The 17,211-nt window shown below is 40.8% G+C and overlaps 2 protein-coding genes across 6 annotated transcripts in view; both read right to left on the bottom strand.

The window, feature by feature from the left end:
- Window positions 1-1,167: 1,167 nt before the first annotated feature.
- Window positions 1,168-4,353, bottom strand: LOC115336943 (relaxin-3-like). The gene is made up of 2 exons (XM_030004775.2): window positions 4,116-4,353; window positions 1,168-1,819 (listed from the first exon to the last, which is right to left on the bottom strand). The coding sequence occupies exons 1-2, from the start codon at window positions 4,339-4,341 to the stop codon at window positions 1,452-1,454; spliced, it is 594 nt and encodes a 197-aa protein (XP_029860635.1). The 5' UTR covers window positions 4,342-4,353; the 3' UTR covers window positions 1,168-1,451.
- A 2,467-nt stretch (window positions 4,354-6,820) lies between these two features.
- Window positions 6,821-17,211, bottom strand: part of PLGRKT (plasminogen receptor with a C-terminal lysine) — a 32,903-nt gene continuing 22,512 nt past the window's right edge. For 4 of the 5 annotated variants that reach the window (XM_030005349.2, XM_030005348.2, XM_030005350.2 and 1 more), the window contains exons 4-5: window positions 16,133-16,242; window positions 6,821-11,371 (exon numbers count right to left, since the gene is read on the bottom strand). In XM_030005349.2, coding sequence (XP_029861209.1) covers window positions 11,250-11,371; window positions 16,133-16,242 — 232 coding nt within the window. In that variant the 3' untranslated portion in view covers window positions 6,821-11,249. Of the gene's footprint in view, window positions 11,372-12,098; window positions 12,179-16,132; window positions 16,243-17,211 lie in introns of all 5 variants that reach the window. The other variant, XM_030005347.2, reaches the window with a different exon arrangement.

Here is a 17,211-nt window from a genome sequence, read left to right as displayed (position 1 = left end):
CAAACCCAAAACTATTTGTGAGGTGAAGTTGCTGGAAGCTAAGCTATAGAAGTTTAGCTAGCCTGTTGCAAAGAAAACTATAGCAAAAGTTTACAGTTACCTTCTCCACTCAGAGTGACAAAAAGCATCTTACAGTCACTACAACAATGGTGTGGAAGAAGGTAACTAATTTCTTGCTAAACTTTATTGTTACAATGACAGAAGACAGTGCTTTTCAGCTGGAAGATAACAGCATTCACAGTGAATGTCCATTCTGCCCAGTCTCTACTGAATAAAATTGACATGGTTTAAAAAAATAAAAAGGATTAATTGATGCCCAATTGCTGGAATAACAATATCATCTTAGGAAAAGGGATAAAAAAGTGATACAATAATTTCACTAAGCAGTAGTTCAGTCAAAGAACACTTTTCAAAAGACAATTTTAAGAATGACGCCAAAGGTAACAACTGTGCCGTCTAAGCTATGAAGTATACTCTGAATCAACTACTGCTACAAGGCTAGGTTACCATGAACATCATAAAGGTCAGAAAAACCAAAAACCTCAAGTCATCAACAACATCTCTGGAAATGCAACTTATTACAGCTGAGAAAACCAGCCAGGAAGACAAAAAGCTTAGAAACTACAAAGATTAAATTAGCTATTTATAAATACAGTGGCATTTAGCAACGTAGAAATACATCTGAAGAAGTGTAGACCAGCATACCGTAAGAACAGACAGGAAGATATCAGAGTGTCTGTAGAGTAAGTTACTTAAAACACGTCCAACACTCTCACTTAGCAGTAGTAGTAAAAAATAGGGAAGTAAGGTAACCAAGGAACAATTAAAGTGTTGATACTTCATCCGCTAACTATCCATGAATATGAAGAAATATTTAGGCTGCAAGTGTTGTATTCTGGTAAAGTTTCTAGAAAGATGGAGTCTATTGCATAAAACAATTCTGCAACTACAAGAAAATGGAAAAAGCGTGTTCAAAATAATCATCAAGCTGAGTCAGTGTTGAGTGGAGTTTCAAGTGGCAAAATATCCTTTCTGTACAGCTTTGTACCATGAATCTCATTTCAAGAACATCACTGGATGTTCCTTCTGTGGACAGAGAAAGAACAATTCCGTAACACTTGGTATAATTATACTTTAATGAAACACTGAAGTTCTTCCTAAAGTGTTACAAAGATATAATACATTTGTAATGCAAGTGTAAAGGCTTGACATTAAAATGAAAAGACTTAGTAAAAAATATAGATTAAAAGTTACTGCAGCAAAACAAAGTCATTACAATTACACTTGTGGATTTTTTTTTTTTTTTTTTTTTTTTTTTTAAGAAAACCAGCAGTATTGACTGGCACATACAGACAAAATAAAATACAGTGAGAGTTTTATTCCTCCATACAGTATTCAATCAAGTAGCACTGCAACAAACATTGATTTCATGCATAAGTGCAGAGAGGATTTTAAACTCTGCATATAGTACTAATTTCAGCTTTTGTACAGCCCCATTTGCAACACATTCCTGCCAAACCCAGAGATTCCCGTTTTCTTCTGGGATACCTGGCCCAAAGATAACTGTTCGATCCCATGGGGTTTGGAATTCCTGTTCCTCCCCTGTCCTTCTGAACAGCTTCCTCTACCTGGCGAACAAGTTCTTTGAAGTCATCTGCCACAGGTACATATTCATTATAGCCATTTGAACTATCCAAGTCCTTAAACATCTCCCATCCAAGAAATGGGCTGGTTCTCTGCAGTTGCTCCCCCTCAGGACCTAAAACTGATTGCAGCTTCAAGTTTCCCAGTAGTTTGTTACTTGCTGTTCGTGCAGAATCTGTTTAAAGAGAAGACAGACTCTAAGTTCAGATTGTAGGAGCATCAAAAGGAACACGTAGCTCTACGAAATAGCAGTAAAACCCATTCGGTTAGTAATAAGCAAAGCACGGCTATCTAGGAGAACTGTCACTACTGCAGTCTCTACTCCATGATTTACTTATAGCTTACTTATAGGTGACTCCGTATGTTTTAAAGCCTATGCTGCCGGTTAGTCATGGAATGTACACAGCTACAACTGTGACTGAGGTATAGACATCCCATCACAACTGCAGTGTTACTGATACAGAAATCTCAATATTTCTATAGAAATAAATTTCTGTTTTAAAGACACATACCCAGAAACCACACAGAGCTATATCATGTGGCTCATGAATTAGATTAGATCCCTCCTTTCCCATGCACAATCACACAAACTAGCATCATATGAAGAACAAATGTAAGGAGAACTAAATAAGCAAATATTGTATGTAAACTGCTTCTTATAGATTGTATTTTTCTATAGCTATTTTCAGCCGATGCGTTCCACTCTCTTCATTTCTCAAGGCATAGCAGAGGCTTGCAGAATTTACTTAGAAACACGCTTTGTCTCACTGACTGACGTGTTCTCAAAAATCCAGCTCTACTTCCTTTCACCTCATACTGTTTCTCTTGGCTTCTGCAAGGCAAGTGGCATTGCTTACTTCAGCTAATGTGAAAAAAGCAACTCCTTCAATTCTGAAGTCAAAAAAATCCAAAATAAGTGTTTGTCATGTGGTCTTAATGCTATTAATATGGTTTTTGTTTCAGAAAGCTGAAAGAACGCGAGAACATCCAGTGAATGTTGTATTTACTTTAATATGGCTAATTAACATATAGAACCTAACGTTCAGATGGAACAGCTGCTTGAATAAGTACAAAAGTAAAAGTGGTTGTAGTTACTTTACTAGTTAGACAGTAACTGCTATTTAGTGTCTTCTGGGGCAGGGAAGACTTTTAGTTAGCACGCAGCACAGTGGGGGCTCCTTAGTGACTGATGCTCTCAGAAGCTACTCTTAATAAAATGGAAAGAAAAGTTTGCTGGGAGAGAACACAATCCCAGGAGAGGCTGTACGTAGGTAATTTGTTATAATCACAGAGGTAACTTATCTTCTACTCAACCTGTCGGAAGCAAGCAAAAAACTCCCAAGAAACCCAAAATACTGGCTTCATTAACTGCCTGAGGTTCAATGTTATTTCATTAACAGCATGTCTAAGCAAGAAAAAAGCTCTTCCATTGCACACTTCAGCCGTAATTCCAACTTTTGCCCTTGTTAAAAATGCTATTTTCAATATTCAAAATATCAACATAAATGAGAGTCATCACTTAAAATTACTCTGTTACATTACCGTAGTTTGAGAACACAGCCCCAGAAACATCTGCTTACACTTTCTTAATGCACACCCGACAGTAAAATTCTCTGAGGAGTATTTTACCCATTAACTGTTTCACCAAAGATTCCTAAAGCAGTTCTTGCTGTTCAAATGGTAACCTGAAGCACCAGAGTCCCATCCACCCTCCAGCGTGCCAACTCTTTTCTACAGAGCAGCACACGCGAGTGATAAAAACCCCAAACGATTCCACACCCAGCAATGCCCCGAGCACAGCCCAGGAAGACGAGGGGCGCAGCTTTAAAGCTCCTGGCAGAGAAGGAAAATCGAGCCAGGCCGCCCCAGCCCGAAGAGTTACCCAGCTTTGGGAAGGGAGCGAAGCCATAGCCAGAGGAACACCCTACCGCCTCCAAGGGTGCATCACACCTCCCTGCGTGGCCAAGAAGAAAAAAGTGTGATTTATTGTTTGTGGTTTTTTTAAATGCAGAGAGTTCAGTGAGCCTCGGCCGCCGGCAGGGCTGCTCGGCCCTGTGCAGACCAATGTCTCTGAACAGACCAAAAACTTCGCAGGTCATCCCGGCTACTAACGCCCCAGCGACTGCCCGCTGCCTTTTCCTCTAAATTTGCGGGTTTCCTCTCAGAAGCCACGGGAAGCGCCGACCGGCATCGGCAGCGAGAAGGACGGGGTCGCTCCCGCCGCGCCTCCGGGCGGGAGGAGCGAGGAGCGCCGCGGGGCGCTGGCCCTTCCTCGCTGCCCCCCACCCCGCCATTTCTCCTCACAGCACCTCTCTCCCCGGCGAGGCGAGGCGCCCCGAGAGCCACTTCTGCCCGCGGGACCGGGCAGCCAGCGCCGCCGCCCCGGGGCCGCCTGACAAGGCTGCCCCGTCCGGCGCGGCCGCTCGCCTCGCCCCGCCCCCTCCACCCCCGCCCGCTCCGCGGACACTCACCGGCCGCGGGCGCCGGCTCCATCGCCAGCAGGGAGAGCCGCTTCCAGCGGGACCCCCCGCAGGTGAAGATGACGGCGCGGATGAACTCCCGGCCGCACAGCTTCACCCCGTACGCGTCCTCCTCGCCCGCGGGGAGCACGGCGCCCGCCGCCGCGCCCCGGGCTCCGGGCTGCCCCGCGCAGAGCAGCGCAGCCGCGGCGCAGAGGAGCGGCAGCTTGGCCCACATGGCGCCGCCCGCCCGCCCCGGCCCCGTCCCCGTCGGCCCCGTCCCCGTCCTCCCCGTCCCGCTCCCGCGGACCCGCTCCCAGGCGGACGCACCGCCCGCGACTCGCGGCCTCGAGGGCTAACCGCCGCCGCCCCGCGTGCCCCGCGCGCGCTGCCGCCGCCGCCCGCCCGCCTCCCGCCTTTTATGCGCTGAGGGCGGCGCTGAGTCACCGCCCCGGCCCCGGCCCCGGCCCCGGCCGCCCCGCGCCGGGGCGAGCCCCCCCCCGCGGCTCCCCTCCCCGGTGCCGCCGGCAGCTCCCTCGGCGGGCGGTCCCTCTGCCTGCAAGCGGCGTCGATGCGCCCTCGGGGAGGACTCCCTCCTCTTTCTGCCCCTTGCTTGCTGCCGCCGCTCCTCACGCCTCGGTGAAGATGCACCCCGCCTTCGGCCTCCCTCCTCGGGCTCCCGGCACCCCACCGACCCGGAGACAGGCTCCATCTCCCCTCGCCGGGCGCTCCGTCTCGTCCCAGCTTTTCCTGTGTGTGGTCAAGTACCGGTGGCCGATGCCCTCTCAAATGACTCTTAAAAGTCTGAAAAACTTCTGCTCCTCTGTTTTTGACCTTGCAGGTCTGGAATCTGCGTAACTACTCCTACATCCTAAACATGCTGGCTGAAGCAGAAAGGCAGAAGCAAGTAAAGTAGAATAAACACGCTTCCACAGAACTACTTAAGCCGTGGATGCTTGAGGCGGGATTTAAAAGCCTGAATTCCTCCTCAAGTTTGTCATTCTTGAGACCCACGTCCAGTGGCAGCCATAGGTACCCAAGCGTCAGAGATGCCTCGGCTCTGACACGCACGTCCTGCAGACGTGGAGCTCCACGCCCATGTGTTTCCCCAGCAGCCCCCAGCAGCCTCTTGGTGACAAGGGTAGCACTCTTGGGGATTCACCAAGCAGAACTATGCGCCCTGTGAAAGTAAACTTTGCTTTGGGTTTTTTTTTTTTTCCACATAATAGGACAAGAAGTGGCTGCTGTGCCCTTTTATAAACAGTCATGCTGTGGAAAGCCAGAAAGGTTCATCTCTCTAAAAATACAATTAAGCTCTTGTCTGTAGATCCTTTTGCTTGAGGGTTATGCTTTCTATCCCTTGTGTACTGCTAGTATATAGAGAAAACCCCTCAAAACTCAATCTAGAAGGAGAGCGCCTGAAGACAGGTGTCCACAGCTTAGTGTACAAAGGTGAACAATTCACCTGTGCTGACAGAGACTCCAATCACCTTTTCAAGGAGGACTTGGGTGTTTTATGCTGAGCTGGATCTAGAAAGAGGCCGTGGAGTGCTGGAATAGTGAGCAACCTGCAAAGTTGTCTATACTTGGACTTTCTTTTTGGTCCAGTCTTAAACGTTTTAGACAGTGGTACCGCTTCAACAGTAGACACATAACTACCATCCAGGCTGTTACTAGGATGCAGTCCGCAGAAGTGGAGGCTGCCAATCCAAAGTTCCTGAAGAACAAAACCTCAATCTGTTTCTCCCTTAAAGTCTTAACTGCTATTCTGTTACAGACAAGCTGTGCAGGGGTAATCAAAACTTGCATTTTTAAAGAGAGCACCAGCTTGGTCTTGTTGGTGACGTGGACAACACATGTCTGAAAATACCCATCACATCAGGTGAACTTACTCGTGGACTGTAAGTAGTCTTCTAGACAAGGGAATTGTTTTCAGTGACTGGAGAGCTGTAGTCATGTGCAAGAGCACTACCAGGACTTTCAGGGCAATAAGGAAGGTGTCTCCTGAGTCAGGCAGTGACTGACCTGGTGACTGACTTACTTAGCTTGTAAACTAATATCATTTATTTTATACCCTACTTTGATGCCCATGCCCAATATTGGATCCAGGCTTGGATCCAGCAAGATGGATCCAAAATTTTGGAAGCAGCAAAATGTCAGATACGTTTTTCTCAGAGTTTTTACCAGGGAATTTTGAGAGACGTCCCCCAATAGCAGGCTGATTTGTCAGTCTAGCTGGAAAACTCCTGACTCTCCACATGCTTTAGGTTCACATTTAACTGGACCATCACTTATTGTGGCACCACATCTAACTCTTCCCTAAGCAAAGGCAGGCATTATGATGTCTACCTTTAGGGTTTTTTGTAAGAAGAACCTCATTTTTGCAACTGTCTGAAGCACGTAACCTCTGACTACAGCTGCTAAATGCAAGCGCTCAAGAGACCGGAAAACAAATAGTTCAAAACAGTTTTTCTGACCTCACCTGCTTCTTCATCAGGGCTACTAAATGTGAAAGACAATACTTTCTGTGCTTTCCGTCGTGCTTGTTGGTGGGTGATAGAGCACAAGTTGTCAGAGGCCTTGGAGGAAATGTCTTTTCAAGACATTCATAATTCCTCAGGGGAGCCCACACTGCAGCCCTCTTCATCACTCTTCTTGTTGAAAAGCATTGGCTACGAACGTTCTCTTGCTAGGATTAAAGACTGCAACAACAGGCAGCGACTTAATGAGTTTTATTAAGGATCGTATCTGAATAAGCTGGCGGTAGTTTGACATTGCTTAATGTTACTATGCTTAATGCAGTTTCACTAGTAGGGTGTATTGCTCAGTATTTTTCCTCCAGCTGTATTTTAGGAACGTTGCCTTTGCATCTAGGGCTTTCAACTATACTGTGATTTGAGTAGCAGGTTGTAAAGAAACTTACTATGTTAGTCATATAACTTTAAACCATACAGGACTTTACACAGAAGAGCCTAACTGGCAATCTCTCAGTAATTTGCCATCAATTTAAATCAAGTCAGAGGCTAGGTTTGTTTATCTGTTCATCATAGCTAGAACAACTACTTCTATTCAAAACAATACATGCAGAAGAAAATAAATAATTTAAATACAACAATTCTGAAGTAACTATCCACCTTCTTACTGTTTGTATTACAAAGAACAGACAACAGCAGAACAAAGAAATGAAATTCCATTTGTGATCTGTAGGATCAAGATAGGTACACGCAGCGTACTGTCTCAATGCAAGTATTTTGTATTTTTTAGTTTCCTAAAATAAGGTAAAGATGATTGTACCACTTCTCTCCCTTGCACTAAATTTTGAATCTGTTGGCCAACAGCAATCAAAGTGTATAGAAGGTAGAGGATGTTTCATGAAAACAGGTGGCTAAATAAAGAAGATGCCTTTCAACAATACCTTGATAACCTTGAATACCTTGAATGAAAGGCTTATTCACATGTTAAGTGTCAGACAATCTACACAGAAGTTCAGAGGTAGGAAAGAAATGCAGACTTCATTAGCCTTTTTTCAGAGACTTCACTTCAAATTCATGCAATTCACTGCTGCAAGAACTACTTAGTTTTTGAAAGCTGCCCAAACATGAATTTAAAATATTTCTTAAGTTTGCTCAGTACCAGACAGGATGGTGCAGGAAATGTGAAATACCACTGCATGCATGTGATTGGTGACTAAGTATCAGCGTTATCCAGCTATCTTCATCAGCTGATTGTGGGTTTTAGAATGCAGTTCACCTTTAAGAAAGCTAATAGTTAAAAAAATGAAGAAATCCAAGCATTTTTATATAATGAATTCCAAGACCGATTAACCAATTAAATAATAATGCAGAAATGATCTCATTTGCATATGTCCACATAAGTGCTTTCCCCTTCTACTTTTAAAAGCAGTAATATGCAGTCATAGTCATAAAACAACTTCAAAACATTTAGGAAGGGGCTGCAAGAATCAACTTTCCCTATCATAAGGAAGGGTTCAGGAAAGTTAAATCATTCATCCAAAGAATGGAGGAAGGGGCCCAAACTGGACTCCCCATAAGTGACTTTGCTTGTTTCTCAACAATACTCATGTATCCTATCAAAACCAGATTAACAAGGTAAGCGTCAGGCAGGCAGTTGTGGCTCAGAAGTAGCGTGCACTTTCTTGGATTCTAAATGAGACATATCCATAATGAGAACACAGAGAGTTTAATTTTGACATCCTAATCATGACTGACTTCTCACTTTCCTGGAAGAAAAAGCACTTTCCTGCTCCAAGTGACACTGATTCAGGAGACATGGCTGTCAGACATTATGACCAGAAAAACCAACAGGATTAAGGTAGTAAGAGTAGTGCCCTCAGGTCAGAACAAGCTCCCCCTGCTGTTATTCTCCTTCTCTTCCCCAGTGATTCATGAAAACAAAGACAGTTTCTGTGACATATTAAAGTAAGTTTTACAGCTGAAGCCAGTTGAGCACCAATGACAGAAGGGAGCAGGATGTTTTAGGTGTTTTATTTATTTATTTCTATGAGTACAACTGGTATGATGATTACAGGCAACTTGTGCTGTAAACACCTATTCCCTGAAGTAGAACCCGTCAAAGGTAAGCTTTCCTGCTTTCTTTCATTGTTTTCTAAAGGAAATCATACAGTTCAACCACTCTGTAGCCAGATATCTATGTGACAGATATGACTGGGCTTGACACATGCAAGCATTTTGATTAATACTCTGTAACAAAGAATGAGCATCTTCAAAACAAAAGCCTCTATCAAGAAAAAAGCAAAGCTAACAGTAAAAAATCAAGACGGTAAAGGTGACTAGCCCTTAAGTTCTTCAAATCATTGGCACATTCTATGCAGCCTGTTTAAATCAATTTCTGGGTTTGGCATTAGACTGTCCTGCTTAGAGCCTGTTGCTTTTCCCTTATAGATTTGGTAACTTTCACTGATTGATACTCACTGTGTAACACCGAATTGAACTTGCTCCATTTCCATCACTTTTTAGTGTGGAGTCTTGTAATGGATTAACACTATTGATCTAAGTTTAACTTTTGGGAGAAAAAAATTTCAAATTTAGCTAGGATGGAGTAATAAATAGCTATCCTGTTATCTCCTAACACTGCTATCATCTGGGTTGTTATTTTGCTTAGCCTGCTTGCTTTGTTTAACACCACCTTTTAAGCCAACACTACAGACAGCAATCTATTCCAAACGCACAGATATTAATTCCTAATTCACAGTGGAAAGGATTAGGGTATTTCCTAATTTTCTAGGATTTGTAAGTAAAACTGCTGTATGGACTACTAAAACTGCTCTCTTGCAAAAATGTCTTTCATAGGATTAAAAGGTAGGTTAAAAGGCACAAGTGGAGACATACAAATACCAAAACAAGCTGGATTGTTTTTCTTTCTTGGAAGAAAGAGTATCATTAGATGACAGATCAAAACACAAAAGGCTGTTACAACTTCTTCAAAATTAAAGCAAGGTGGACTTCAGAACTTGGAGGAAAGGTAGTAGATGATCTGTTACTCAAAGCAAAACAAATAAACAGGGATGCATACGTCCTAAGAGTAGTACATAATATAGCAGCAAGTGGTGAGGGATTATCTAATAGGACAGGCAGAAAAAGTGAGGTGGTCTTGCGCTGCATTTTGTGAGCTCAGAGGACATGGGTAGCACCATAGGCTGAGCTGAGGAACACCTTCCAAGACAATTAAAATCACTGCTGTAAATCCTATACAGCCAAAGTGTAGACCAAACTATTATAACCAAACATGCTATTATAACCCATTTTATCACTCTGCACATTAAAATGTACCACATTTGAAATCTGTTACAGATTGTATGCATTGTTAACATGCAGGTGACAGAACCAATTACAGAAGTGATTGAATGCAGAAGTGAATGCACTTTCAGAAATCAATCTTACACAGCTATGGAAACTGTGCTATTAATGTCTTCTACATTGAGGAGCTTTTGTTTTATTATATATTCACCTGTCTTTGTGTAACAATATTCTAATTTTAGTCAAGTAATCTTCAAAACCAGATTTGGGGCATAATCTCCAGCTGGAATTTAATTTTTAACTCAACAAATTGTAAATACAGACTTAGGCTTAATTCAGTATTGGATGCTTTTTGAGCATTTGGTTTTCATTCCACAATTAGACTAATGTTATAAGAGTTTCCATCCAAAACACAAAATAATCTGTTTTTAAACAAAATTTCCAATACAGAAAGATGCTTTTTTTTTTTTTTTTGCCAAGTGTAACATCAGAACACTAATACATACACTAAAATTATATCCTCAGTATAGACCATGCTAGAGTAAAGGCATGCAAAAAATCCCTCCGTTTTTCAGTACTTGTAAGGCCCCTTGGATCTACCCATTACAAAAACATACATTAATAATTTTGCTTGCTGCTAGCCAAAGTTAATATTCATCTTAGTAGTGAAACTCTGATTTTATGTAAACAAATTATCCTGAGTCTCAGAATGTTAAACAAGCATGAAAAAGGTTCAGGAAATAGCTACATAATTTGTTTTCTCTTTTTGAGAAATTATCTCTGCTCATACTTTAATGCAGTTTTTCCTAAGAGTAAAACACACAGTTAGCAAGTGACATGTTTACTTCTGAATCTACTTCTGATGAAAGCTGTTTATTCCAGAATTTGAAGCAGAGATGGTGAGTTTACTGCCTAAAGAAGGGCAAATAAAAAGTGTTATATTCTTCAGAGAAGTTGACTGTCTATTCCTGACTTCAAATTCAGCTGTGCATCCTTAAATATATTTGAAAATTATGACCATATTTATACAAATTTGTAACTACCAATTAACTTTTTTTTTTTTGTTATAGTGAGTTTGGTCAGTACCAGACATTTTTATTACAGGTGAAAGTTATTTTCAGACTCTAAATAGACAGTGGAAATTCAGTATTTCGTTCTAAACAAGAAAAATACACTACAGCAACAATGGATATTTTCAAGAGATACATACAATATGAAAATTATTGCTTTAGAAAGTACTGATTTAAGAAAATGAATTATATTTTGATTTTATAAAAGCTCATCATTTTCTCAAAATTTTAATGATTCATTTATGTCCAAACCCAGTATTAGAATCACATTTCAGATATTAGGCTTTAATACAGTCTTCCTATTTTTCTATGAAGAACTTGCTCTGTGATCTTCTGATCTTCTCCAGGTCTTCATAAGTGAGCGGTCCTTTCGGCAATTGTAGCAAAGTGCTCTGTGTGTCCAATATGTTCTCTGCTTCACCTTAAAAAAATAAAGAAATTAAATACATTTCCTTACCCTTACTGTGAGAAAGGAAAGGAAGTAAAAACAAAAAAACAAACAAACAACAACCCCCAAACCCCTGAAACTGATTTTACTATTCTTGTTTGGGCCAGGACAACAAAATACCAGGTCACAGCTATGTATTTCACAAAGGAGCTCATGCCAATGTAGCATTAAAGTTGTCTTTAAGGAATTTTGGACTGGTGGGATAACTGCATATAGAAGTGTTTGGTCTGAACTGAATATCTGCCTCAGGCTGCATTTGTTTGAAAGAACTTAAGCCAAAATAATCAATTGTGCTATTGTTGTTGCCATTTCTGTTAGCCCCTTTCTCTAAAAACTACACTGAGTTATAGTAATGTTTCATTTAGAGATTTATTATACATGTGCTTTGGAATGGAGGCATGAGATAAAGCCAGGACTTAGCATCACCACATACTTTGTAGCAACCCCATACTGTATTTGACCAATTAGGAGTCTGAGAAGATGGTAGATCAGGCATACACATAAAAGCATACATAAGCTTTAACAAGTAAATTCCCTGTACACAGTATCCTAGACATGCCATATTTGGGCACAATTTTTCTTCTTGTCTTGGGCCTAGGCTAAAAGATGTCAGGCTACAGGCAGAAAGTGGGTAGCACAGGACCTGAAGAAGCATTGGTCAAAGCATACTGCTCACAAAAAGATTTGCTAAGACAGTTACCTAAACATGCAGTCTTAACAACATAGCAGGGAGAAGTTGTAGGGTGCAGAATGCTTTGGGTAACGCTGGAATGAAAACATCTAGGACAGAGAATCCAAAAAACAAAGATACAGACTGAACATCATACATAAGTTGTGGTGGTCTGATTGTGATATAAGAAAGGATGAAGATTAGGCAAAGAATGTGTTTTGGCTGATGCCATTGGGTACAATACCAACAATCTTCTTTACCTATGCCTTAACTCCTAACTTGATGATCATTAGGGCAGTAATATGAAGCTGCATTTATGTGCAATAAACCTGAATGAATATTGTAATGCAGTTGAGATTATGGTCATTCTTTAAAACAGGTCTGAATGCTGAAATCTCCACTGCAGTTTTGGTAGTATTATGGTGCTTGGGATCTCCACACATCAGTAATATCCAACAGGATGACACTGGTTACCACTTCCAGTAACTGGTAATAACACAATGTCAGTCAGTTGCATATAGCATCTGATCATGGAATAGCAAGAGATCTCAGGTGACAGATGTTACAGATATTCAGGTCTCCTTGCCTGTGACTCACATGCACTAGAGCAGATTGCCCAGTCACCATCCTTCTCTCATGGCTCAGGATACAAGGAGTGAGCTATCTAAATTTTGGAAAAGGTAGCCGGAGTTTCATTGCTTAGTGGAGAAGTTCTGTGCAGTTGGAGGCTGGCTATATAATCCCTCCCCTCCTCTCATCATTTGTCTGAAAAACACCAGCAATATGTACCTGAACTGGGAGGAAAAGCAGAACAGCAAGGCCAAAAACTTAGATAGCAGATCCATGACTGATTCTAAGTGTCCTCAGCCATTCAGGAAAGATAGTGCACCTGAGGGCTGTTCTGTAACCCTGCCATCCCCACAAGATTCAGTTCTGATACATGGCCCTGGCACACTTACGGCTTTTCAACAGCCCAAGCAGAACTCAAACCAGCAATTTACCACTATGTCCTCAGTTTTTGCTTTAATTAGCCCAACCTATAAAGCAGGGAAAAAACCCTCCGATTTCAATGTGGGAGAATAAGCAAGTCATGAGAAAATGTTTGGACAAGTAGGCTAGAGACAGAAGAAAAAATTAACTGTAAGCAAGATCAGAGACAAAATTCCTGGTGAAAGAGGAATAAAGAAACCTTCCAGGGATATAAACTGATTCCAAAGAATGAAGGACAGCAAATGCAGGGCTGTTTGATCAAGGTGGTTTAGATACAAAGATGATTGTGCAGCACGGAAATAATTGCAGATTAGTGTTGGAGAGGGAATTGGCTGTTAGGCTGAAGACAGGCATACCCTGGAGGAAAGAGACCAGTTAAGGAGGGAACAATAAAGGGAGTGGTAGATACATTCATCATTACATGACAGAGATGAAGCATGGCATGCACCAACAGAATACATGGGCAAGCAGAGAAGTGGTTGAGAAAGTAGTATGGGAGTGGACACACGGATCAGCTGAGTAATAAGAACAAGCATTGTGGCTGCAGGTCAATTGTGTCATAAAACATCCTCTTCAACTAACTAATTTTAACCGAAAATAAAAATTAACTCCTGAACCTGATTTCCACATAATTACAAAACTTCTTCTGATTTCCAGCCCAGATTCATTCAGGCTAGTCCAATTCCTTTTATTCTAGTGCTGATAATTAGTAATTAGTTTAATTTCCTTCTCTTACTTTCCTTTATCCTATCCTGTAAGTAGGACCTGTAGACCCAAATCTATCATGTCTTTTTACAAGACTAAACAAACTAATCACTTTGTTTTCTCTCACAAGGCAGCTTGGCATTCCTTAATAATTTTAACTCTTAAGTAACTCTAGATTCCATATACAGAAGTGATCCAAATTACATATACATTTCCAAGGAAGGTATTACTGTTTTCCTGCATCAGTACCTTCCTATCTGTACTAAGGTTGTCAAATATCCATCCTGGGAGACACTCAAAAGCCATCTTGACATTTTTCTGGGCAATTGGCTCTAGGTGATGCTGCTTGAGCAGGGGGGGTGGACCAGAAAACCTCTAGAGGTCCCTTCCAACCTCAACCATGCTGTGATACTAGGAAACGTCAACTGAAGTTTCCAGATATCACTTGACTCTCATAATTTCATCACACTACTGGATCATACTCATTCTGTGACCACCTAATACATTCAGGTTTTTCGCTTTTTCTATCATTTCCAGATGGTGAGTTCTGATGGTAGAAATCCCTATTAGCATCTAGCTTCTCACTGACCTCTTAATCAAATTGAATCCTATTTTATTATCAAAGTTCTTCAGGTCATCAGTTCTTGTACTACAGTTTATTTCTTCTCTGTTGATGACACCAATCAAGTTTGTCATCCACAGATTTGATTAGTATAACCTACTCATAATTTCAAATACAAAACAAAAGCCAGTCCAGACCATATCTTGAGGAATATTGCTAACAATGCTGCTAAAGCGTAGCTTTCCTCTTTAAGCACAAACCTTTGACGTCTTCTCTTTACTCCAATGCTTACTTGTCTACTAATTTCCATGTCCTTCATGCTAACTTAATGTTCATGTGATACCACACTAAATGCTTTCATGAGTTTATAGTAGATCTACCACATTTCTTCTGGAAAAGAGAAATTATTTTCCTGGAAAAGACAGAGTTAGTTTGGCATATTTCATTTTATCTTATTGTCCATTTGGCTCCATAGCTTCTTTTCTCCAAAACCTTTTCACAAGCCTTGCATGCTGCTGAAGTTGCCCTAGTGGATCTGAAGTTATGAAGATGACTTTTCCTGTTTGGAAAGCAACAGGATACCACATTGCCCCTCTTCAACCTATACAGGACCACAGGGTCCTCAGTAAACACATTACATACTCTTGCCATGGGGTTTACATTATAATATGGCCACTCTTTCAAAATTCTGGAATGAAAAGACCTCATTTCTTATAAAAAAATTATTAACAAATCCTAAATTCCAAGCGTTCCTTCTGCATTGTATGTACTAATGTCCTTTTCAAAACTCTGATTTCCAAGAGCCACCCAGTTTTTCTCCCTGTGCTTAGCTGCCTCTTCCTATTAAAATCCAAAGAAATGTATTTAGCAGGGTTTAGGAAGTGTTTGCAGATATACATTGCTGCATCACCAAAATATATTTGCACCTGTATGCAGCAGAAAATATCTCAGAGTTTGTCTAATTAATATATCATTATTTTCAATGAAGTACACAGAGTTAGGAAACCTAGTTCTTAGATCTGGAGGCTAAGACCAAGCACTGAAACAAATTTTTATTTTGTTTCAGTATGTTTGTGTCAGTAGCAGATGGGAAAATCAAGATAGTTACCTAAGATGATTTGTGAAGGTGACAAGCCATGGCCCAATGCTGTCTTCACTTACAGTGAACACTCTCTTAGCATGTCTCCTTCACTAGGAACCAGAGCTAACATAAATGCACCTCCGTAATTCTCAACACCCATCACTTAATCAGATCTGCCACTGGCAACTATGAGCCAAGACCCCACTTTCTGGGACTCACCTTTCTTCTCTCCATCTTAGCAGGGCACCATGGCAAGATGATCAGCTGATGGATTGTGTTTCGTCATGAAGGTATAGGGGCATGATTCCTGTCTGTATCCCTTTATCTGCTTTTATCATCCCTATCCCTTGCCAAAACAGCAGCATCAGAGGGGAATATGGAAGGAAATCACTAGATCTGTCATTTCTCCCAAATACACAATGATTACTTCAGCTGTATTTATAGCCTTAAAATTCACATTTTTTGAAACAAGAGAGGAGAAAGTAACAAACACTCTTAAATGGAGGGAAAGGCTGTAAAAGTAGAGTGAGTACTCTTGACTGGGAAAGTACCTGATTGTAACAGAGAAGAAAGGAAATGAAAGAGTAAGATTTTTGTCAAAAAAAAAAAAAAAAAGAGAGAAAATCTATTGCAAGTTTTCTCCCAGACTTTCTAAAAAGATAAGAGGTTATGTGAAATATTATGCTTGGTTCTATGTGTGAAGCAGACAGACTTATATACACACACCTTTTATCCTTTGCAACAGCGTTCCATAGCCCATATCATATTGATAGGCAAATATAAAGCTCAGGGGAACTATTGGCAGTAAAACTCCTGGGTTCTTCTTTTTTATTGCTCTGTTAAAAAAAAAAAAAAAAAGAAAAAAAAGAAGGAAAAATAAGATTATTTAGGACATTCAGCACATCAGCACTGTTAGTTTAGGTTGACCTTGACTGTCTAGGACTTGTGTATCCTTCTACAATCTCTAATCAAAGAAGAACAAGTCGAAGTCTTAATTTCATCAGAAGCATTCGTGTTCTGCTTGTCTTCTTGCTCAACTATCAACCCAAGTTATTAAAAAAAAAATTTAATCTATCTAACAAAACCAGGATTATCTAACTTGTGTAGCATGCACATGCATATATCCATCCAGCCACATGCAACATGTAGCAATCAAGATACTACGTTCAGTTCCAAATGCATCTGAGTCCACAGAGAATTCATAATGCATAACATGCATTTAATCTGTCCTATGTACATAAACCCACAAATATTTCCTACATTTCCTCTAATCATGTTATATCACAAGAAAAACATGTTACCAAACAAAAATCCTGTAAGGCAAGTTCTTCCCCATACAACACAGCTTTATTGTCCACGTTTTTTTGCCCTTGGGTGAGTTTCTTGATTCAAATTTTTCAGAATATGTCCACTTGTTCACTGACATATTAAAAAACCCAGATGATGGGGGATTTGTTGCTCATTAATAGTTTATTAAATCACAATACAGACAGGAAAATAGCATGGCTTTTAAACAATTCCTCCTGTTTTACACACAACTTTTATTTTACACTGAACTTTCGGTACAATGATACTCAGCTGTATCACTTTATTGTCAGCTCACATGTCTCTGCTTTTATGTAAGTCTGCAGTACAGACATAACCAAAACACAACTGGAAGCAGACAGAAATCAGAGTCACTCTGTCATTTGATTAACCTCTGAGCAGTTACTGGATAAAAATAACTACTTCTTATAATGCAAAAGGAAGATCCAGCAATATAGAAATATAAATGTAATATATTTATATTTTCTATTAGGAAATAA

This window comes from Aquila chrysaetos, chromosome Z, assembly GCF_900496995.4.
Source record: "Aquila chrysaetos chrysaetos chromosome Z, bAquChr1.4, whole genome shotgun sequence".
Classification (NCBI taxonomy): Eukaryota; Metazoa; Chordata; class Aves; order Accipitriformes; family Accipitridae; genus Aquila; species Aquila chrysaetos.
This window is presented reverse-complemented; position numbering and strand designations above follow the sequence as displayed.

What these genes read in the sequence shown, in the direction of transcription:
- LOC115336943 (XM_030004775.2), bottom strand. Translation starts at nt 4,341, where the DNA reads ATGTGGGCCAAGCTGCCGCTCCTCTGCGCCGCGGCTGCGCTGCTCTGC. An exon ending in GGAGCCGGCGCCCGCGGCCG is followed by an intron (nt 1,820 to 4,115) that starts GTGAGTGTCCGC and finishes CTCTTTAAACAG; the next exon opens with ATTCTGCACGAACAGCAAGT.